At 47.0% G+C, this 22961-nt stretch overlaps 1 protein-coding gene across 1 annotated transcript in view; it reads right to left on the bottom strand.

Moving 5' to 3' along the window:
* Positions 1 to 22961, bottom strand: part of RAPGEFL1 (Rap guanine nucleotide exchange factor like 1) — a 44226-nt gene that overhangs the window by 4272 nt on the left and 16993 nt on the right. The window contains exons 2-13 of the mRNA XM_030221857.1: positions 21475 to 21553; positions 19581 to 19731; positions 18833 to 18930; positions 17998 to 18110; positions 16034 to 16201; positions 15353 to 15450; positions 12092 to 12214; positions 7531 to 7709; positions 6553 to 6643; positions 5757 to 5807; positions 1331 to 1418; positions 921 to 985 (exon numbers count right to left, since the gene is read on the bottom strand). Of these exons, the coding sequence (XP_030077717.1) occupies positions 921 to 985; positions 1331 to 1418; positions 5757 to 5807; positions 6553 to 6643; positions 7531 to 7709; positions 12092 to 12214; positions 15353 to 15450; positions 16034 to 16201; positions 17998 to 18110; positions 18833 to 18930; positions 19581 to 19731; positions 21475 to 21553 (1304 nt within the window). The remainder of the gene's footprint in view (positions 1 to 920; positions 986 to 1330; positions 1419 to 5756; positions 5808 to 6552; positions 6644 to 7530; positions 7710 to 12091; positions 12215 to 15352; positions 15451 to 16033; positions 16202 to 17997; positions 18111 to 18832; positions 18931 to 19580; positions 19732 to 21474; positions 21554 to 22961) is intronic.

The following is a 22961-nucleotide window of genomic DNA, read 5'->3' as shown; positions in this document are numbered from 1 at the left end:
AACTGTGTTCAGTTCCCACTGCCAAGTCCTTGTGACCCTGGGCAAGTCACTTAACCCTCTGTTGCCCAAGGTACAAAAGAACAACAAAACAAAACTTAGATTGTGAGCCTACTAGGGACAAAGAAAGTACCTGCGTATAACATGTACAGCACTGCGTACGTCTAGCAGCATTATAGAAAGTAGTAGTAGATTACTAGCCCGTTCCGGTCCGTGGTTAAACCTTGATCCCTGCCTTCCAAGGACAGACCCTATCCCTTCCATCTCTGTGGTGGCTACAATTTAAAACAGGCTTTATTTACATCTATAAGTGCCACTGTAATGGCTTTTTATCTCCTATGTGGAGCTGAAACCATTTACAATTGAACCTGTGCCCATGCTTAGTGTCACAAGTTCTTACATCACTGGGAAGCATCTACATGGCAGCTGTACAGTAAATGCTAACCCTTGTGATTACACCTGATCGATGCCGCCCTCTGCTTTTCACCACAAATAATTCAGTATACAGCATACAAGACCCAAATAACACAGTCTCCAGCAAGCCAGACTGATCATGGATAGATTCCCAAATTCTGACCCTTTAGAGTTAAGTAAAAATCAGATGTCTTCTTTTTTTTTTTTTTTCAAACAAAATTGTCTGCTTTTTGCTAGAGAAAGTTCGAGGTTGCCATGGAAACCCTGGCTCTGATTCTGCTGCGTGGGCCTTTAGGCAGCAGCTCCCAGGCTGCCACCAGCATAATTGCAGATCTTCAGCTTTGCGGTCGGACAGCCCCCCAGTGTCTGCCGAGCCTGGGCGTAGTGCACAAGAGAGCTGCCACTTGTGCACACCTGGCACTAAATCACACTTCTGGCCAACTCACGCTCACCAATGGGGAGCTCAGTAGCTCTTTCGAAAGGGGCTCTGCAGGCAGACCCAAACTCACCATTTTTTCCACATTAACTAATCCATCCAGGAAGGTTTTGCTGCCTTCATTTAGAAAAGTCAAATCTGGAAGAAAAGAAAGAGAACTTTATTTCCAAGCATATTTCTCCACAGATGGAAGAGTGATAACGCAGCAGACGGAGCCTGAGAACAGAGGGAGCCGAACAGAAGGAGGAATGGTGATCAACATTAATAAGTTACACAAGAAAAGAGACAGGAAGGAAGATTGGAAAGAGAGCTCCAGGCTCTACCATGTGGCCTTTCTATGGATCAGAAGTTGTGAAAAAATAAACTCAGCCAGCTCCCGCTTCTTATCCTATCTTTATAGGACTTTATTCCCCTCTGTCTTAGTCCCCAAAATCCTTATGCCTTGTTCCTCTCCACATGAGGGTCCTGTGAATGGCCACTCACCTTTCAGTATCAGAGGCACAAAGGGAATCACAGGGGACTTCATCTTGGAAATGACCTCGCGGTAGCTCTTGTGATTTCTGCATGGGTCCTGGAAAGAGAGGGACAAGCAGGGTTTTTTTCCCACTACTACAATCTAATCTGGAATTTGTATTCTGCTAAATCCCATACAGGTACAAAGTGGATGACAGCAATAGTCATATAAGAGCCAAAAAGGGAAATACCCCCCAAATTTCTACAGAGATATTTCTGAAATATGGTTTATGGTTTACTGCCAAAGCTAACTCGCAGGTCTCAGTGGTTTTACAATAAATAAAATGTAAAAGATTGAAAATAGAAAAGAACTACAATTTGGATAGGAAAGATAACAGCTCACTAATAAAAGTATAGGAAAGGAAGGAATAAAAACAGACAGAGAAACAACGGTATGGTATAGAAACGTTTTTAACAAATATCTAAAAAGAGAGGAAGAATTAAGACATCTGAGGTTAATGGAAAAAAGTTCCAACACTGAACAGCTTGGAACCCAAAAGAACTTAAAAAACTCTTAAAGTAAAGTAAAAAAAACCACACGCTGAGTGAGAGCTTAAAATTTTGACATTAATAGGATACGAGAATAATTGAATCATATATTCAGGACCAGCTCCTTCAAACAGTTTAAAGATAGAGCAAGCCAATTTGAAATGAATTTGACCCTGCATGGATCAACAATGGAATGAGTCTAGTTGTTCAGACACTACAAAATGTGGCAGCTTGTATGATTTTTAGGTGAAGCAGGGGCGTAGCCAGACCTCGACGGGAGGGGGGGGGTAGAGACCAAGGTGGGGGGCACATTTTGGCCTCCTTCCCTCCGCCACTTCCACCCCATCCTGTGGCCGCTACCGCCTCCCCGCTGCTTCCCTCCTGCCACCGCTGCTCCCCCACCACCGCCACTGCGAAGGTACCTTGGCTGGCGGGGGTTGGGGACCCCCGCCAGTTAAAGCGTTTGTCCCACGCTGGTCTCACATTGCCTGGCGCCCTGTTCTGTTTTCAGTCGCTGTTTTAATGAAACTGAGCATGTGTGGGACAAACACTTTAGCTGGTGGGGGTTGGGGACCCCCATCAGCCAAACTGGGGGCCCCAGAGCCAATTTGAGGGGGGGCCCAGGCCCCCGTGGCCCCCATAGCTACACCACTGAGGTAAAGTTTCATAATTATTTGAAATACATGAATGAATATAAACAACTGCAAGAGTTCACGTGCAAAAGAATTAAAGAAAAGACTGAACTAATATTGAATAATGTTCTTTCACAAATAGAAACCTGATTGTTTTTTTTTTCAGATTGTCTTAATTATTTGATTGATCTGGAGCTGAAAAATTAAGATTAGTATCTCAAGTAAATCCTAAGACTGAAGAGAATTTTTCAACTTGTAAAGATAAGCCAGTAGTTAAAGTCTGAGGGACCAATCTAAATGGGTTACTTAACCATAGCTGCTTGGTCTTATCCTTGTTCAATTTCAGGCCATGCGAACTAGACCAGCATATGAACAGGACATCTAAATTGCGTAAACTCTCCGAATGATGTCGCATATGTGTTAAATAAAATCGGAGAGAGCGACCAAGCGTATGTAGTTATATTTTAAACCATTTGGGCAACTTACCACACCACTTGGGGGGCCCTCTATGGTGGGTTAGCTCCTGTCTCTCATACTTATGGAGGGGGTGGGGAGGGGGGAATGTGGGTAGGTGGTTGCTTTGACTTTTGGGGGAAGAGAGGATAAATGTAGGGCACAGGGAGCTATCAGAGTCCAGGCTTCTCTATTTCTATACAATTGAGAATTGGAGAGGAAAGAATTTGTAATCTCCAACTCACCAATCATATTTAGTGGAGGGGGAGGGGCTCTTTAGAGGGAAGGGAGAGGGGGTTAAATGGGATATTCGGGATTGGAAAGGGTTCCAGTTTTGTTGGCAATATAAAAAGGTACCGGTTATTATTCTGACAGTGCGAAGTAACATTTCTGTACAATTTGCTTTGTTTTTCTTTTTAAATCATTTGTTGTTCCCTGTAGTACCTGATCACCAATAAAAATGTTTGAAACTAAAAATTGGAGAGCGGGGACAGCCTTGAGAGATCCCACATAATGGATTCCAAGAGGACGACAAAAAAAAAATCCATCATTTTAACTTGGTAGGACCTATTAACTAAGAACTCTATAAACCATCTTGAAACTGGCCCGAGATGCTAAGACAGTTTAATTTGTACAATACCACATCATGAAGGGCAGTGTCAAATTGAAGAACCGCAGCCAAACCCTTTGACAGAAAATTCTTCACATCAATTGTTAAAACCAGCGAAAAGAGATTCTGTACTATGTATAGATTTCAAACCCAACTGAGTCCTACTCAAATAATTATAGTGGTATGTAAAATCTGCATGATGTGTGAAAGGAGATTATCTCTAGTGCACCGCACCTGAATTTCAGCACCTGTGCTATAGTGAGAAACAGAAAGGCGTTTCTCATTGTTTTTGCAGGGAGGGATTTGCAGAGCTGCTCTGAGCTTCAGTTCTGCAAAGAGCGAGAGCTACCGAAACACGTGCAGCATCCAGAGCCAAAGCACAGTACGCGATGCTCCTGTCATTTCAAGCAAGTCAGAGCAAGTCTTCCTCTGCAACACCCACTCTCCCATATCTCTGTGGCATTTCTGCTCACCTATGTCTGAGTCCAGGAGAGGTGAGAGACAGGGCCGCCGAGAGACTGGGCTGGGCCCGGGACAAGGCCGCCCCGGGCCCCGCCCCCACTGCCACCCCCCCAGGTTGTCATCGCCCTCCCCTGAGGGGGGCCTGGCACCACAGTCCCACCCGCCTCTGCCACCGGGCCGGGCCCCTTCCACCCAAACCCCGGCCAGCAGAAGTGCTGTCTTCTGACTCCGGCGTGTACGGCCCACACAGACGCGCTCCTCTCAGCTGATCTTCGCTATACTGTGCAGGGCTTCGGTCCGTCTGATGTCCTGCACGTCAGACGCACAGAAGCCCTGCAGAGTATAGCGAAGATCAGCTGAGAGGAGCGCGTCTGTGTGGGCCGCGCATGCCGGAGTCAGAACAGAATACAGCACTTCTGCTGGCAGGGTTCGGGTGGAAGGGGCCCGGTGGCGGATACAGAATCACATTTCATGACTAGACGATTTTCAGTGTAATCTTTTGGATTCCCCTGAAACTTTAAACAGTGACACCAGCACGATTAGGCTGTGGTAGGGGGAAATAAAAGTGAAACCATGAGCGGTGGCCCTCTGATCTGTCACAGCATCCCAGGAACCTTGGCTCCACTTCCACTTCACTCACTGCGTCCTCAAGAGATTTGGTAAATTATTTTATAACTAGTAAAAAAGACCCGTTTCTGACACAAATGAAACGGGCGCTAGCAAGGTTCTCCTCGGCTCCCCTGCAGCCACCCATGTCCAGCGACCCTCCTCTCCCCCTGCAGCCACCCGTGTCCAGTGACCCTCCTCTCCCCCTGTGCCCACTGCAGCCACCCATGTCCAGCGAACCTCCTCTCTCCCCTGCCCCCCCTCCTGCCACTCATGTCCAGCGACCCTCCTCTCTCCCCTGCCCCCCTCCAGCCACCCATGTCCAACGACCTCCTGCAGCCACCCATGTCCAGCGACCCTCCTTTCTCCCCTGCCCCCCTCCAGCCACCCATGTGCAGCAACCCTCCTCTCTTCCTTGCCCCCCTCCAGCCACCCATGTCCAGTGACCCTCCTCTCTCCCCTGCCCCCCCCTCCAGCCACCCATGTCCAGCGACCCTCCTCTGGACATGGATCAGCTGTGAGGCATGTTTTTTTTTTCCCCCGGGTTCTGAAGTTGACATCATAATGGCTACAGTGATGTCAGCCTGATTTATGGAGCCTAGCAGACCAACTCGGAATGAGCCACGGTCCCAGGCAAGTCAGAACGTTGGAGGTGAGAATTATTATATAGGATAGACTTATGCTAGATGGAATACTGTCTCTCTCTGCTCAGGACAGGAGATGAGAGTTTCACCCAGCGGCAGCGCCTCATCTTCATTCTGGTGTCTTATGTACAGATACAGGCACCTGCCTAAGACGACAGAGAATCAGTGGCTGAGCTGAGATTAGAGCCCAGGACGTCTAACAGCCCTGGTGCCAAATCCTGCCACTGCGAAAGCGTGATCTGCACAGCCACCTCTGGAGCGGAGCACAGTATAGAGAGGGCAGAAGGAGATAGTACACATTTTATATTCAGTTCTCAATTATCACCCATCTCCTGGAGGAAAACCTTAAGAACCAGAAATCGGCTCCTCAGCTTTCAGTCACCAATATTCTTATAGTTCTTTATACCACCGACTCTGCGGATCTAAACTGACCCCCTCCCTTCACCCCATGCTGGCCATACCTCTTCCCTGCCCCAGTCGCCCCTTGAACAAGAACTTACTGTCAAATTCTCAAACTTGCGAAAGAGGCTCTTGAATTTCCCAGGCATTTTCTGAAAAACAAGAAAAGGAAGGTCAAAGATAAAACACAAAATGCTTATTGGCCATAAGGTCTCGGCAGGATAAGTGGCCCAGACAGACTCCTGAAAAAAGTCAAAGGTCAGAGGATCACCCTATCAAAAGGAGATACCAACCCTAGGAGTGGCAGGCAGCTAGAAGGACCCAGAGGGAGAACTATAATAGCAAAAAAAAAAAAATCCCCACATGTACAGTGTTTCTTTCAAAAATAAATCTCTATAAAGTGCCTTAAAGTCCACTGTTGGAGAGGCTCTAGGTCATTTTTCAAATAGTAGGGAAAAAACCCCCTTTGATAACTGGTGAAGCTTCATGAGGCCACAGTTGTGAGGGGGGGGGGGGGAGAGGGGTAAAGCTTGGAATAAGCCCAGAGGATCCTTAACTGTGGAGGAGTGAAGCCTGGATTAAGCTCAGATGATCCTAAGCTGTGTGTGTGTGTGGGGGGGGGGGGGATGTCAAGGGGTAAAGGCTGGGTTGGGCACAGAGGATCCTCAGCGTTGGAGAAAGAAGACTGGGTTTTTATCTACTCTTAGTGGCAGGGTAGGAGAAAACAGAAAGGCCACAATTCAATCGAGCGATCCCACTGGCTGATATGCCCTCAGGACCCCCTCCCAAGTACAGAATTTGCCTTCAGCTTATTGGACCCCAGAGACCCACGAGTCCTGAACGGCTCTACATGTGGGGTGGCAATGGATAGATGAACAGGTCCTGCCTTTGGCCTACCTCCCATGTGAGTCGCAGTCTGCTAACCGCAGCATTGTCCAATCCCAGGACCACAGCAAAGAAAGTCAGCATGTCCTGATTTTGTTTACAGCTGGAAACAGAGAGGAGAGGAGAGTCACACAGGGTACAGGTCCAATTCCGGGGATGGAGAGTATGGGAGGCGTAATGGGAACTTAAGATACTCTATACTATCCATCCCTCATCCCTATTGTCACTGTGTCACTCACACTAGAACTTCTGAAACATTTGATCCTGCATATTAAGGACAAGCTTATAATTACCTCTATGGAAATGGTGCCCATGAGGTCTGTGTAGGGACATGATGGGATGAGAGGGGATGTTACTCTCCAAATGAAGGGGAGCTGAAATACATTTCCTCAGCTCAGATATTCCATGGTACTCCACAAGTTCAATGCCCAGGTCCCCATAAGTGCGTATGTGTGTGTGTGTGTGTGCGTGCGTGCGTGTGTGTGTGTGTGTTTTTAAATAGTGTAGAGGGTTCAAAGAACATTGCTGGGTGTGTCTTTAGTGCCTCCTGTCAAGAATTGCATTACAGGTCTTACAGCAGTAGCAAACCATAGCAGGGAAGTACTCTGGAGAAACATGACTGCCTAGGGATCAATGACGGGCAAGAGACCACTCCCAGAACAACCACTCCCACTCATAACACTCCTCCCCTCACCCTGAAGCTGGTTATACAACAGTCTGTGGAAAAGACCATCAGTGCCAGGAAGGGAGGGGAGAAATGGAGATTTCTCACTAAGAGTCTCTGTCACAGTACAAGGCTTTCCTATAAGCTACCCAAGGATGCATCAAGGGTCAAATCAAGCAAAGACCCAGCAAAAGCGACTAATGCCCTGTGTTGCCATGCAGGTGCCAACTCTGCCTCCCCCCACTGAACAAACAACCTTTTCCCCTCTCGGCACAAGGCAGGGGCTGTGCCAGGTCGACTTGGGCATGTAGTACAGAACCACTTACAGTGCAGCGATGCGGATGAACTTCTTCAGCAGCTGGGTTCGTTTGCCCACAGACTCACAGAGCAGGACCTCGGTGGTGACCCAGTGCTGCACCTCACTGCAGCGCTGCAGAAGCAACTCCAGGTTTGCTGTCTCCCGCCTGCCCCTCTCACTGTGGAAAACGTAATCCACAAACTCCAGCTGCAGCCGGGGTGGGGGGGGGCAGAGAGAAGAAAAATAAAAAATCAAAGGATGATGGAACAGAATGAAAATGATCTGTGTAATTTAATGCATTACCCTGAAATTATATAAGCAGACTGATTCTGGTCCTGTCCTCCCCCCCCCCCACCCCCAAACCCTGGAGACTTCCTATTCGGCACACACCTGTCGCAGATGCCCTTCTCCAGGGGAGAGGGAACTTTAATCAGGATGCTGTCCACTGTCTGCATGTCTATGACATTGCTTTATTTTGACTTCTAAAGTCTTGAAAATTCTTAAATATATCTAAACAGTAATATGTAGATTCTTTATTTAAACTTCTGTAAGGTCCTTCCAGAGTGGCAACAACTTCTACATGAGGTAATGCTATTGAGCCAGTGTGTAACACCTTCTGTTCTGGTAAAGGAATGGAGAAAGTGGAAGTGGGTCAATTGATGGATTTTATGACCAGGAAGTTCTGCTGAATGACCATCACTCTGGCTTTACAATGCACAGGACAGATGCCATCCTGATAGCGGCATTAGATGACCTATTAAAGTGGCTCGATAAGAGATATAGAGGGGCATTTTCGAAAGAAACGTCCAAGTTGCAATTTGGATGTCTTTGTAAAACGTCCAAATCCAGGGGCGGGGAAACCCATATTTTCGAAAAGAGATGGACGTCCATCTTTCATTTTTCAAAAATACCGTCAGAGACGTCCAAATCCTTAAATTTGGACGTCCCTAGACATGGACGTTTCTGACTTTCGGCGATTTTCGAAACCAAAGACGTCCATGTCAAAAACGTCCAAATTCAAGCCATTTAGATGTGGGAGGAGCCAGCATTTGTAGTGCACTGGTTCCCCTGACATGCCAGGACACCAACCGGGCACCCTAGGGGGCACTGCAGTGGATTTCATAAAATGCTCCCAGGAACATAGCTCCCTTACCTTGTGTGCTGAGCCTTCCAAACCCCCCTACCCACAACTGTACACAACTACCATAGCCCTTACAGGTGAAGGGGGGCACCTTTATATGGGTACAGTGGGTTTTGGAGAGCTCGCTGTTTCCTCCACAAATGTAACAGGTAGGGGGGGTATGGGCCTGGGTCCGCCTGTCCGAAGTGCACTGCAGTACCCACTAAAACTGCTCCAGGGACCTTTATGTGCTGTCATGGACCTGAGTATGACATCTGAGGCTGGCACGAAATATTTTTAAAGATGGTTTTTGAGGGTGGGAGAGGGTTAGTGACCACTGGGGGAGTAACTGGAGATCATCCCTGATGAGTAGCCTAGTGGTTAGTGCAGCAGACTCTGATCCTGGGGAACTGGGTTTGATTCCCACTGCAGCTCCTTGTGACTCTGGGCAAGTCACTTAACCCTCCATTGCCCCTGGTACAAAATAAGTACCTGAATATATGTAAACCGCTTTGAATGTAGTTGCAAAAACCTCAGAAAGGCGGTATATAAGTCCCATTCCCTTCCCCCCTTCCCTTCGATGGTCATCTGGTCATTTCAGGCACCTTTTTGTGCCTTATTCGTAATAAAAACAGGTCCGGGTGAAAACGTCCAAGTGTTTGTCAGGGACGTCCTTGTTTTTTTCGATTATGGGCCAAAGACGTTCAAGTGATAGGCACGCCCAAGTCCCGCCTCCGACACGTCCCCTTGAAATTTGGACGTCCTTACGATGGACTGCAGTTGGAGACATCCAAAAACGGGTTTCCATTATACCGATTTGGACGTCTCTGTGAGAAGGACGTCCATCTTCCGTTTTATGTCGAAAGATGGACGTCCTTCTCTTTTGAAAATGAGCCCGATAGTACACCTCACTGACCTTCAGGTTTGGCACAATAGGTTGTCAGTTACTGTTTCAACAGTTTCATGTGGTGGATATCAGGGGAAAGCGCGGGGCTGGATGTCTTCCTTTTCAGGACAGAGACTTGGCTGTCAGAGCCCTGGATTCCAAGTAGTGGAGTACCACAAGGTTCAGTATTATCCCCTTATTAACTCCACAACCTCCGCCAGCCGAAGCCTTCAGCACCAGTCTCAGGCGCAGCCACGTTCGCTGCCCTGCTCTTCTTTCTTCTTGCTCCTCTTGTGCACGCTGACGCTCCTTTATGTGAAACTGAGAAGGAGCGTCAGCGTGCACAGGAGAAGCAAGAACAGCAGGGTAGCGAACGCGGCTGTGCCACTGAAGAAGGCTTCGGCTGGCAGGGGTTGGGGACCCTTGCCAGCAAAGGTATTTGTTTTTGCGGGGAGAGTCACAAGGCGGTGAGGGGAAGCGGCAAGGAGGCGAGGCAGTGGGGGGGGGGCACTCAAAATGTACCCCCAACCTCGGGCTTTAGCCCCCTCCCACCATGAGTTCTGGCTACGCCCCTGGTACATGCTTCTCTGGATTGCATCCAACTTTGGGTGCTCTTCATAGAATCTGGGGGTCTGTGAGGTTTGTGGGTGAACAAGGGGCGCTGGAAGGGCTGAATGTGTCTGGCACAGACAGAGACAAGGTTTAAATTAAATATTTGAGTCAGAAATGGACTACCACCACAAGACCGACTTATTTTCAGAAGAAGGTCCTTGCTGTGGGCACTGGAGAGAAAGGATTTAGGGACACAGGTGAACTCTAAGATTTCCCCTGAACAGCGGATTTGTGCCTTGACTATAACCAGCTTTTGAAAGTTGTGACCAATTTATAAGCTCCTGCCCTACTTTTCATGAAAAGATCTAGCCACAATAGCTCGGGCTGTCATTATGACAGGTGCCTTTGTAGATAATACGCTGAAATCTTCTGCTCAGTGTGCAGCGGTGGCCAAAAAAGCAAACAGGATGCTAGGAATTATTAGGAAAGGGATGATGAATAAGACCAAAAATACTATACTGCCTCTGTATTGCTCCATGGTGTGACCGCTCCGTGAGTATTGCATTCAGTTCTGGTCGCTGTATCTCAGAAAAGATATAGCGGAATTAGAAAAGGTTCAAATAAGGGCAGCCAAAGTGATAAAGGGGATGGAACACCTCTCGTATGAGGAAAGGCTAAAGAGGTTAGGGCTCTTCAGCTTGGAAAAAAGACGGATGAGGGGAGATACAATTGAGGTGTACAAAATTGTGAGTGGTGTAGAACGAGTAGAAGTAAATCGATTTTTCACTCATTCCAAAAGTACAAAGACTAGGGGACACTCAAGGAAGTTACACGGAAATATTTTTTCACTCGATGAATAGTTAAGCTCTGAAACTCTTTGCCGGACAATATGGTAACAGCGGTTAGCGTATCTGGGTTTAAAAAAGGTTCCTGGTGGAAAAGTCCATAGTTGCTATTGAGACAGACAAGGGGAAGTAACTGTTTGCCCTGGAATTTGTAGTATGGAATTTGCCATGATTTGGGTCCATAGTTTGCTACTGAAACAGACATGCTTTGCTCCGGGATTGGTAGCATGGAATGTTGCTGCTAAATTTGATTTCTGCCAGGTACTTGTGATCTGGCTTGGCCACTGTTTGGAAACGGGATACTGGGCCAGATGGACCATTGGTCTGACCCAGTATGGCTACTCTTATGTTCTCATGACAGGATTAGGTTATTACAATTCTGTGTACACTGCCTCCACTGATTGCGGCTAGTGCAAAACATATGACAGCTTGGGGGTGGGGGGGTCATCAACAAAGGAATTGTGTTTCACTGACATTGAAGATGCTACTCTGGCTACCAATGGAAAGTAGGATAACTTTTAAGATACTGGCGGTTGGTTACCTCTAAGGTGATGAGTGCATTAATCCTGAGATAGATAGTATATGAGCTAAGCATCAGAAGGCAAAGGGTTATTAGAGGTATCTGGATAACCTACAGCAGATAGGTTTGGAAAGTTTTGAGGCTCTCCTGCGACGGCCCCAGGTCACTGGAACATCTTACCAGAGTTTATATGTAATTGTGCAGTTTATTTACAACGTGGAAAACAGGTAAAATCATAGCAGATGTTTGTAGGAATTCAGTGGACATAGTCAGAAGGGGATGGAATGGGATAGATGGAACAACAGTTGTTATATAGAACATGTTATGGGGGAGGGGAAGAGAAGGTACTGTAGAAAAGTGGAAAAGCTGGTTTGCATTATGGGAGAGATAAGGAACACAGGTTGGGTTGGATGTTGATTAGATTCTACTGTTACACAGTAATTTGTAGTGTTAGAAGACTACAAATTATTGTGTAACAGTAGAATCTAATCAACATCCAACCCAACCTGTTGGCTGTAAATTGGTTTGGATCATGTGATCAAGTGATAAACAAATGGAATGAATTATGAAATAAAAAAAAAATCCTCCCTCTGCTCCCCCTCCCCCTGCTGTTCAATATGTATATATACATGGGTATCTGTCACAGATTGCAAAAAAGCTAGTCACCTCATGGACACACTTGAAGAGCTCCCAGTGAAACGTTGACAGGTGATTGGAAACATCGTCTGCCTCAAGCCGGTGAATCTCAGTATCTCCTGGTGATATCTGGATCTCCTCTGGCAGAGGGACCTGGAGGAGGGCACAACCACCGTAATCAGAATTCCCTTACTGAAGGGCTCTACCACTTCATAGCAAAATCATCATCTCCCCCTGCCTTTCAAATTACAAACATCTTACAAAGAAAATGATGATTCTATCTCAGCTAGACTACTGTAATTGGGGGTTTCCATTAAACTTCAGAACGAACTTCAGCTCTTACAAAATACTGCAGCTAGAATTATTTTTCAGTTAAACAAGTATGACAGGGTGGCCCCTTGCTTGGTATATCTTCATTAGCTTTCAGTCCATGTCTGAGTTGTATTTAAAAATGGCTTGTTTGATATTTAAGGGCCTGATATTCCGCCAACAGTGATCAATGTTTTGCTGACCACCACTGGCGTTATACCTGGGATATTCAATGCCAGGTCATGTCTGGGCGCCAGCATTGAATTTCCGGGTATACAGAGCCAGCTAAGGGGTCCTTTTAATAAGGTGAGCTGAAAAATGGCCTGCGGTAGTGTAGGCACGTGTTTTGGGCACGCGCAAAATCATTTTTCAGCGTACCTGTAAAAAATGCTTTTTTTTATATACTTTTGCAGAAAATGGACGTGTGGCAAAATCAAAATTGCCCGTGCATCCATTTTGGGTCTGAGACCTTACCACCAGCCATTGACCTAGCGGTAAAGTCTCACGCGGTAACCGGGGGGTAATGACCTACACGAGCCAAATGCCACTTGGCATGTGTCCGATATGTGCAGCCGAAAAGAAAAAATATTTTTCGGACGCGCGTATCAGACGGGCACCAAAAATGAAATTGCCTCAAGAGCCACGCGGTAGACGTGCGGTAACTCAATTTTGGCACACATAGACGCTTACGCGGCTTGGTAAATGGGCCCCTAAGTGTAATATTTGCCACTTAAGTGGCTATGAAGAATCACATAAAGATAGAACCATGTTTTATGCAGTTATCTTAGCCGGTTAAGTGCTGAAATTTGGCAACTTAACCGCTAACTGCTGACTCTGCCCTTGGAACACTCCCCACATAGCCGATTTCAGCTTGGGCACTAACTGGGCATTTTCAATGTTACTATCTGGTTAAGTGCAAATGAAAATGCCCGGTTAGCCCCGGACTGGTGATTTATAAGGCCAGGAGCCTCTCCTGGCCATTTAAATAATTTGGAATATCCGGCTCTAAGATTCTACAGGGTCGAGCTTCTATTCACCTAATTTATCTGGTGGACGTTCTGACATCTAATCGTACAATCGCTTGTCTAATTGTTGTTTGCTACATTTTCTGCTAGTGAAGGGCACAAGTCATAAAAAAAAATTCTGGACAGCTCTTTTTCCTTTCAGGCAGTATGAATGTAGAACAGCTTACCATAAGAACATAAGCATAGCCTTACTGGGACAGACTGAAGGTCCATTATGCCCAGTATCCTGTTTCCAAAAGTGGCTAATCCAGGTCACAAGTACCTGGAAAGCTCCCTGAACGGTAAAACAGATTTTATGCTGCTTATCCTAGAAATAAGCAGTAGATTTTCCCAAGTCTATTTTAATAATGGCTTATGGAATTTTTCATTTAGGAAATTATCCAAATCTTTTTTTTAAACCCTGCTAAGTTAACTGCTTTTACCACATTCTCTGGCAATGAATTCCAGAGTTTAATTACACACTGAGTGAAGAAATATTTTCTCCAGTTTGTTTTAAATTTACTCCTTCGTAGCTTCATTGCGTGCCCCCTAGTCCTAGTATTTTTGAAAGAGTAAACAAGTGATTCACATCTACCCGTTCCACTCCAGTCAGTATTTTATCTATAATAAATACAATATCTCTACAAAATCTCCCCTCAGCCAGCCCTAGCCACTTTAGCCTTTCCTCATAGGGAAATCGTCCCATCCACTTTATCATTTTCATCGACCTTCTCTGTACCTTTTCTAATTCCGTTATATCTTTTTTGAGATGCGGTGACCAGAATTGCACACAGTATTCGAGGAGCAGTTGCACCATGGAGCGATACAAAGGCATGATAACATTCTCATTTTTGTTTTCCATCCCTTTCCTAATAATTCCTAACATTCTAGTTGCTTTCTTAGCCACCACTGCACATTGAGCAGGGGTTTCAACGTATCATCAACAATCACACCTGGATCCTTTTCCTTAACACTAAATAATCTTCCTATTTTTGCTTTCTGTAAACATTTAAAGACTCTTTTACAAATAGTTGATTCAAGATAGTGTATAACACATTTAATTGTTTTGTGCCAGTTTGTTTTTCTTTTTTAGTATTACTATTTCCCAGTGCTGTGACTAGCTAATCCTATTGCAACCCACTTAGGACTAGTGATGGAAATGAGCAGATTAGAAATGCTTGAGATTAGATTAAGAAAGCTCTTTATGGAGGATTTACAGTGTTTATATAGAGTCCCTTCCTCAGGAGCATAAGATACAAGGTTTAAGAACTCAAGTGCAGAGGTATCATAGCTCTGTCTTATTCTCATTGAAACAGTTGTGAAAATGTTAAATATCAGAAACCTGGACACATTCAGGTTAATCATTTTTCATTGTTTGCAGAAGGGCTGATGGGATGGAGAATATTTCACCAGGGCCGCCAAGAGGGGGGGGGGGGGGGGGGGAGCGGGGAGGGCAAGGTTCCCCGGGCCTCCAAGGGGGCCTGGCGCCAAGGTCTCTCTCTCTCTCCTGATACTACCCGGGTGATTGCGTCCTGACAGGAGCAGGAGAGAGAAACCTCCGGTGCCGGCCCCCCTTGGAGGCCGGGGAAGAATCGGAGGAGCAGACACAGACTTCAGGCCAGGGCCTCTGGTTTGGCTGGTGGAGGTCCCCCCTCCCCAGCAGAAGAGGTCTTCCTTCAGCACTGCTCTTCACTCTGCCGCACTGCCGCAGGGGCAGACAATGCGGCAGAGTGAAGAGCAGCGCTGGAGGAAGACCTCTTCCGCTGGCGGGGTCTCGGGATCCCCACCAGTCAAGGTATTTGCACTGTAGTTGTGTGTGTGTGGGGGGGGGGGGGGGGGGCGGCAGAGGCGACGATCCTCAGGGGCGGAGGCCCTGTACCGAGCCTGGCTTAGTCTCTTGGCAGCCCTGTATTTCACTGTGATGAGCTTTGGTGAGAAGGAGATCTTTCACTTTACAAGCTTCAGGACAGGCTCTTACCAGGGCTTCTAAGCTGTCTTTAGTGCAGGCAAAAAGATGGCTGTTAATCCCAAGGGTTGTAAACACACAGTCTTCATCTGGCTTCAGATTCACTTTCTCTAAAACGAGGAAAGAAAGAAAACATTTTAAGTGCCCGCTTTGGTTTCTTGAGAGCACCCCTTCGCCCCCGTCACACACTTGTGGCAGGACTTCATTCAAGAGGGGCCCAGCAGTACATCACTCCCCCGCTTTCCTTCACACAAACACGGGCCTCTTACATGTGTATATGCGGTAGGATACAGAAGCTCTCAAGCCCCTCCCCACCTTGATGGAACTAGAGTGAAATGTGTCATGGCACACTCAAATTTCACATAAGTATGCACAACACCTCAAGAACTGTCCTCATATGCTACATTTTAATTCACCAGAGACACAATTGGCTATATCGATTTGCAGAGGTGATTGATGTTTTCTTATTAATTCACCAATTACATGTCTCTGACTGCTGCCATCAAACAGATGTACTTACAGATCTACAAGATAAAAATGTCATGATGGATGTTTGTTACATACTATAGGTTAATTTCTTATGATATTTCATGTCTGTATGGCATCCTTTATACGATTGTTGTTTCTTTGCTAAACTAATAAAAATGATTTTTTAAAAGTGCCATGATGAATCCTCACTGTTAGCGGGCTTACCTCCTGAGGATGCCACGGCCACCAAGATGAGGGTCTCATCCCGGCCACTGGGCTCCTCTGAGTACTGCAGCTTCTCTGAGACAGAGGTCAGGATATCCTCCACTGAAGCTGACAGGCGACTTCGGATTGTTACGTATGAGTGGTCTGGCATGTAGACACGGCAGAAAACTACACAGAAAGTGAGGTGGGGGATGGGGAAAGACAAACCATTGTGTTAGAAACTAGAGTTCACAAGAAGACAACTTACCAGGGACTGATGGTTAACCCCAGGAGTTTTGCTGTACATATTAAATGAGATTTTTACATATTAACTTAAACACAAGCAAGCAGTTTTCCTTGTTATTTGTTACTTTCTATATAGTACCCTATCCTGGACTCCAAGCTCTGGAAGGCTAAAGGTCGTTTGTCCCTGGACCACTGCTCCCAATACCCAACAGCACATTAGAGCAGGGGCATAGCCAGACTTTGGCGGGAGGGGGGTCCAGAGCCCGAGGTGAGGGGGCACATTTTAGCCCCCCCCCCAGCGCCACCGACCCCCCCACACCATTTTTAACCCACCCCCATTTTTTACCTCCCCCCCCCGCCACCACCACCATTGAGCCCCCCCCCCCCGGCGCCAACCCTTTCAACCCCCTCTTCCCGCTGCCACCAACCCTCCCCCGCCGTCAGGTACCTTTGCTGGTGGGGCTCCCCAACCCCCGCCAGCCAAAGTCGTCTTCTCCGGTGCGGCCGCACTGCTGATCTGCAAGGGCAGGCTTCTGTTTCTGTGAGTCTGACGTCCTGCACGCATGTCCTGTGTGGCCGCACAGGCTTCTGTGAGTCTGACGTCCTGCACGTCAGACTCACAGAAACAGAAGCCTGCGTGGCCGCACAGGACGTGCGTGCAGGACGTCAGACTCACAGAAACAGAAACCTGCGTGGCTGCACAGGACATGCGTGCAGGACATACGTGCAGGACGTTAGACTCACAGAAACAGAAGCCTGCGTGGCCCCACAGGACATGCATGCAGGACGTACATGCAGGTCGTCAGAATCACAGAAATAGAAGCCTGCGTGGCCGCACAGGACATGCGTGCAGGACGTACGTGCAGGACGTCAGACTCACAGAGACAGAAGCCTGCCCTTGCAGATCAGCAACGCAGCCACGCCGGAGAAGAGGAATTCGGCTGGCGGGGGTTGGGGACCCCTGCCAGCAAAGGTACCCAACGGCGGCGCCGGTGGGGGAGGGTTGGCAGCGGGGGGGGGGGGGTGTCGAAGGGTTTGGCTGTGGGGTGGGCCAGGGCCAAATCTACGGGGGGGCTCATGCCCCCATGGCCCCACATAGCTACGCCCCTGGATTACAGAATACAATATAATGCAGTTTTTATGCAGTCAAGCCATCAGATTGTCCAAAGTGCTTTGTACTGAAAAATTAACTGTGTAAATGCCAGGAACGGTTTTGGGGGGCGGGGGTGGGGGGAATGAAGGGTGACAGAACAGTTTCACATTTTACATTGTCTTTTGATGTACTTGTTGTAGCACATTTTCAATGGCCTCTGAGAAAGATTGCTTTGAAGTCTCTCCCACTACAGTTCATCCTGGGGATATTTTTTAATCTAACCTGTGGTATAAGCTGAGAGAGGAATCCAAAACCCAACAACCAAAGAATTTTTTTTTTCCTGAAGGAAATACTGAGTTCCTAAACCCTGAATGTAGGCACTCGATCAAAGGACTAACATCAAAGGCACCCTTGAAGAAAAGATGCACGGAAGGCCCAGAAGAATAAATACCTCCTATTTAAAATGAAAAAAAAACGGGAACAAAAAGCAGTGAGCACTTCTCAGTTATTGTAGGAAGCAGTAGGATTCGCGCCCCTAATGCACCACCACCAGCCACTTTCTGCAAGGTGTGCCTGAGATGGGAGAGCATGGCATCGAATCAGTCTAAGCCCTCCCTCCTTGCGCCCCCTTATTAAGCTCACTCACTTTCATCTGAGCCCCGGAAGGCCACCCTCGGCTGCAAGCAGGAGTCGATCCGTCGAAAGTGTCGGAAAAGAGGCTTCACCTGCTTCGCGGAGGCTGTGCTGTCTTCAGTGACCCTACAGGGAAAGTCGGGGAGGGGGTGCAGTATGAATTATCAGCTGAACACAGAATCTCCATTTAGATGTGAACATCAAATCTCCGTTGTAGTCTTTGGTCCCAGTAACACAGAGGCATTGCTGAAATGTTGCCATCCACTAAAGCACATAAACACCTCAATGTATCACCAGAAAGTGTGGTAGTAAGGTGTATTTAAACAAGGTGCATTAGTGGCGTACGCACCCCGTGTCAGACCCGGCCCCCACCGTAAAATTCTGTCTGCAGTGTTCCAGTCTTGATTCAGGCAGAAGAACCAAAACTCATGGGCCACCCGCGGCCTGCACTGGGACAATCTCCCTAAACAGTTCCGCCCCTCAAGGGCCAATGCCGTGACCTGGGTCAAGACTGCAGCACTGCAGACAGGATTTTAACATATCTGGGGCGGGGGATGGGGGGGGGGGGGGTGGAGCAGCAGTGGCAGCACAGGGTGGGGGGAGTCGCATCCCCTGTAAAAACTTTTCTGTCTACGCCCTGGGTAGCAACTGACAGAAGAGAATCTCCTTCCCATTGTACAGCTGCTGGAGGTGGAGAGGGTGTGACTTGTGTAATCCTGCACCAGATTCAAATCTGCACTTCTACTCCTGCCAGGTTGTCATAGGGCTCCTCCCCACATATAAAACCCATTGCCTATAAAGCACTTCTTCACCCACATCTCAGCAAAACCCCACAACTCAAGCCATACCTGAGTTCAGCCATTTCCAGAAGCTGGTGAAGCTTCACCACAGTCTCTTCCAACTCCGGGTGTAGTGCCACATCTTTCATCACCAGCAGGTATAGATCCTATAAGCAAGGACATCTCTGTTGGCATGATGGATGCTAATTTCAGAGGTTAGAAGTACCAGATTTCCAGTGCACCCCCAATGAAAGGAGGAGGGAGGGACAAGCCATTCAAATGGTTTTGGATCTCCACTGCTACAGTTTTCCAGAGACTCCGGCAAAGTGCGCAGCTCAGAGGCTGGAACAATAGAGGTGGAGGCTACACAAAAGTTGCTCCCTGAGTGACCGGGGCCTGTAGGTGAAGGTCACTCAGGTAAGTGCGTAGCAGGTCATGTCCTTTTCATGACGCCTGTCATGGCACTTGTGGAGGAAGTCAATGGGCATCAGAGCACGATCTCTCCCATCAGCTTTAAAAGAAGCTGGACGGACACAGCTGGAGGTTCAAAGGTAATTTTCTCCAAACAGCAAGTAAAAGTGACAAAAACATTGCCGGTGGGGCTCTAAATCCACTGGCATTTCCAGCAACAGAGACTCTGGGCACAAACGTCACAGCTGCTCACATCTACCCTGGATCTAAATCGTACACCTCGAAAACCTATTCAGCGCAGGACTCATTACCAGAGAAAGGGTTTGGTCCCATTATGACCTGATTTTCTTTGGACAGTTTCCTCCCTCCCTATGGCTGCAGTGAGGGGAGGCTCTGACCATTTTACCTTGATTAATTTGAAGCTGGATTCCTCCTCCTGTAAGATGTCCTTGTAGGTCTTCATGAAGTGCAGTAGAACCTCCAGCACCGCCTGCTTCCTCTGCAACGGCCCACTCTGGTCCCAGCAAGGAGAGGAGTAATCGCTGGTCCCCAAGAAAGTCAACCACCATTAAGGACAGACAAACATTCCAATAAAATGCAGCAGATTCCACAAATCAGGAGGCAGCAGCAAAGGAGACAGGGATACTGCAGTGTGCATGTCCAGGCGAGTCTCTGGTAATCTGTGCCCTGGTGTAAACTGATTATCTGCGCCTAGCTGAGGTCGCTTCACTGCATATAGAATACCCACACAACTAATTTCTTATAAGGAGTAGGAAGACGTCTCTTAACCCAGTGGAAACAACTTATCTCAACTCTGTGCTGTTTGTTTCTAAAGCAATGTCCAATCTCACTATTAAGGTAGATGGAATCAGCAATGTTTTCGTACTACTGAAAGGGTGGTGAATTCATGGAACAACACAACAGGAGTAGAGGTTGACCACAGGCAAAAGCCAACTCGGGAGATGGTGCTTGATATGTTTCACCAGTTGCAAATCGTACGAGGAGAGACTTGCTGACCTGAACATGTATACCTTGGAGGAAAGGAGGAACAGGGGGTGACATGATACAGATGTTCAAATATTTGAAAGGTGTTAATCTGCAAACAAACCTTTTTCGGAGACTGGAAGGTGGTAGAACTAGAGGACATGAATTGAGGTTGAAGGGGGGTAGACTCAGGAAGTATTTTTTCACAGAGAGGGTGGTGGATATGTGGAATGCCCTCCTGCAGGAGGTGGTGGAGATGAAAACGGTAATGGAATTCAAACATGTGTGGGATAAACACAAAGGAATCCTGTTTAGAAGGAATGGTTCCACGGAATCTTAGCAGAGATTAGGTGGTGAGGCCGCTAATTGGGAAACAAAACCAGTGCTGGGCAGACTTCTACGGTCTACGCCCTAAGAATGGCAAGGACAAATGAAACTCAGGTATAAAGTATCACATACCATGTAAAATGAGATTATCTTGTTGTGCAGACTGGATGGACCGTACAGGTCTTTATCTGCCGTCATTTACTATGTTACCATCTTTTCCAGTTTATTTCCTACCTATTTGATATTATTAGAAATGGATGTCCCAAAGTACATTTATATTACTTTTATATTTCTTCACAAATTAGTCCACTGATATGAATATATTCTGTTTTTATATGTATAAATTATGTCATATTCATATATCATGCTGTTTCTTTGATGATGCTATACATTATTGATCATATGTCTGCTTTTAAATACAAAGTGTATGTTTTATTTTAAATACATTTTTATGTTTAATCTTATTTCTATTACTACTTATTTTTATTAATTATAATTATTTGATTAATTAAACATCATATGTTTTTACATTATGTTACAAATGTATAATATTTATATGTTCTTTTAGAATATCCATTTGTGACCCCTGAGGCAGGTGCTTTGTCATGCCGAAACACGGACTGTGTCGGGTCCTTTGTACAAACAATCGATAAAGTGGTTTTCAAGCACCATCTCCCGAGTTGGCTTTGACTATGGTCAGCCTCTACTCCTGTTGTTTGGATTGTCGTAGAGGTTTCTCCTGTTCGTCGTTCCGAATTCATGGAACACCCTCCCGGTGAAGGTGCTGATGAACACTGTATCTGAATTCCAGAAAGTTTGGGACAACCACATAAGATTTTTAAGGGAGCAGTAGTGACAGTAGATGGTGTGGGTGGACAGACTACAAAGGTCATATGGCTTTTATCTGCCTTCATTTTTCTCTGAGAAGAACAGTGGTCCCAGCATTCCCCCCCTCCCCCCACCTGCAAAACCCCTCCCAGAAAGGATATTGCTGCTGCAGGTCCTGAAACAGCTTCTCTGCCGGCAGGAAGAGCGAATGAGTGAGGATGAGATCATCTAAGAACACATCTAGAGAAGAGGGTGAGGGGAAAGAGAAATAATGGCATTAAACATAGACGACACCTCAACAGGGCAGCTCTCATCCCCACAAACCTCCAGGATGAAAGAAGCTGCCAGCTCCCCGTGATCTGCAGCCCCAAGGAAGTCCTTGAATGCTTGGGATCAGGAGGATAAAGGCCAGAACGCATTCAATGTGTCCTTGCTGGACCGGGGTCAGTGGAGACAGCAGGCGGGAAGTTTTCACCCCTACAATGTGGGAGGTTTTTGGCAAGCTTGCTGGAGACCCCATCATTGCCTCCCTTAATTCAAAGGAATGTGTGTGTCTTTCTGTGACTAGATTTAAATCCAACCTGCGACCTTAATCATCATAACGGTAACAAGCAGGAGAGCAGAATCTCCTCCCAGATGACCTTCCTGGACCTTTTAAAGCCCTGTGCAACGAATACAGATGGATTCCCCTGGGGAAGGAGGCCAGGGCAGATCTGACGCACAGTCATAGCGCTGAGACACTGCCTGTCACACCCTGCACGGCTACCAAATCTCACGCCATGGCTTCCCACTGGACTAGAAGACTCAGCAGGCAATGGGACGGTGCCGGCATGAGAACGGAAGGCGAATACAGCACGGTCTGAAGATACAAATGCAAACTGTAACCAGTCTTATTTAAAGAGGCCTGAGCTTTAATCTCTTATTTTGTAAGACTGTTTCCACGTGTATGTTTGGCAAAGGTACTGCTGACACGCCAGTGATCTTATTATTAAGCAGGTCATTTCCAATTCACAGCTTGTGAACATAGGTTATGGGCCTTTTAACGTACTGGGGGGGGGGGATGGGACAATTCCCTCAGTAATTCACTCTGACATGAATGGAACACAGAGAAAGGGTTAGGCCAGTAATTTCATTGACTCAGCACCCTCTAGGATGCTTTATAATTAGGGCTTCTGATTCCAGGTGTTTATAGTTTGGAATTTATTTTTAAGGCTTGAAAAGATAGCAGTTTATTGGAATATTCGAATTGTGAAAAAAAATATTTTAGTTGTTTTGCAGGTGGAGTCCATTCAGTGATCTAAAACACAGCTTTCCAGTGCCAGACCCTTTCTTCTAGCCCCAATAACAGTATCAGCAACAACCTCCTTCCCGTCCTGGCCTCCTCATCAGCTACCTGCTTATCCCAGGCTCAGCGGTAACCCCCCTCCCCCCTGCATCAGTGGGAGCTTGTGCTCTTACTCCCACCACTTTCTGCTGTTTCACCAGCACCACGGGGCCGCTTTGAAACATGAAAAAGAAAGTGCCTGTTTTCCTGTGTCAAAAACCTTTGTAGAGCCAGCAGCAGCTGGTGAAACAGCAGCAACGGGAGGGAGTAAAGAGCATAAGTTTCCAGTGCCACTGAAGGACTTTGCAGCCGTGGCCAACTCTA

Source organism: Microcaecilia unicolor, chromosome 12 (genome assembly GCF_901765095.1).
Source record: "Microcaecilia unicolor chromosome 12, aMicUni1.1, whole genome shotgun sequence".
In the NCBI taxonomy this organism is placed as follows: domain Eukaryota; kingdom Metazoa; phylum Chordata; class Amphibia; order Gymnophiona; family Siphonopidae; genus Microcaecilia; species Microcaecilia unicolor.
This window is presented reverse-complemented; position numbering and strand designations above follow the sequence as displayed.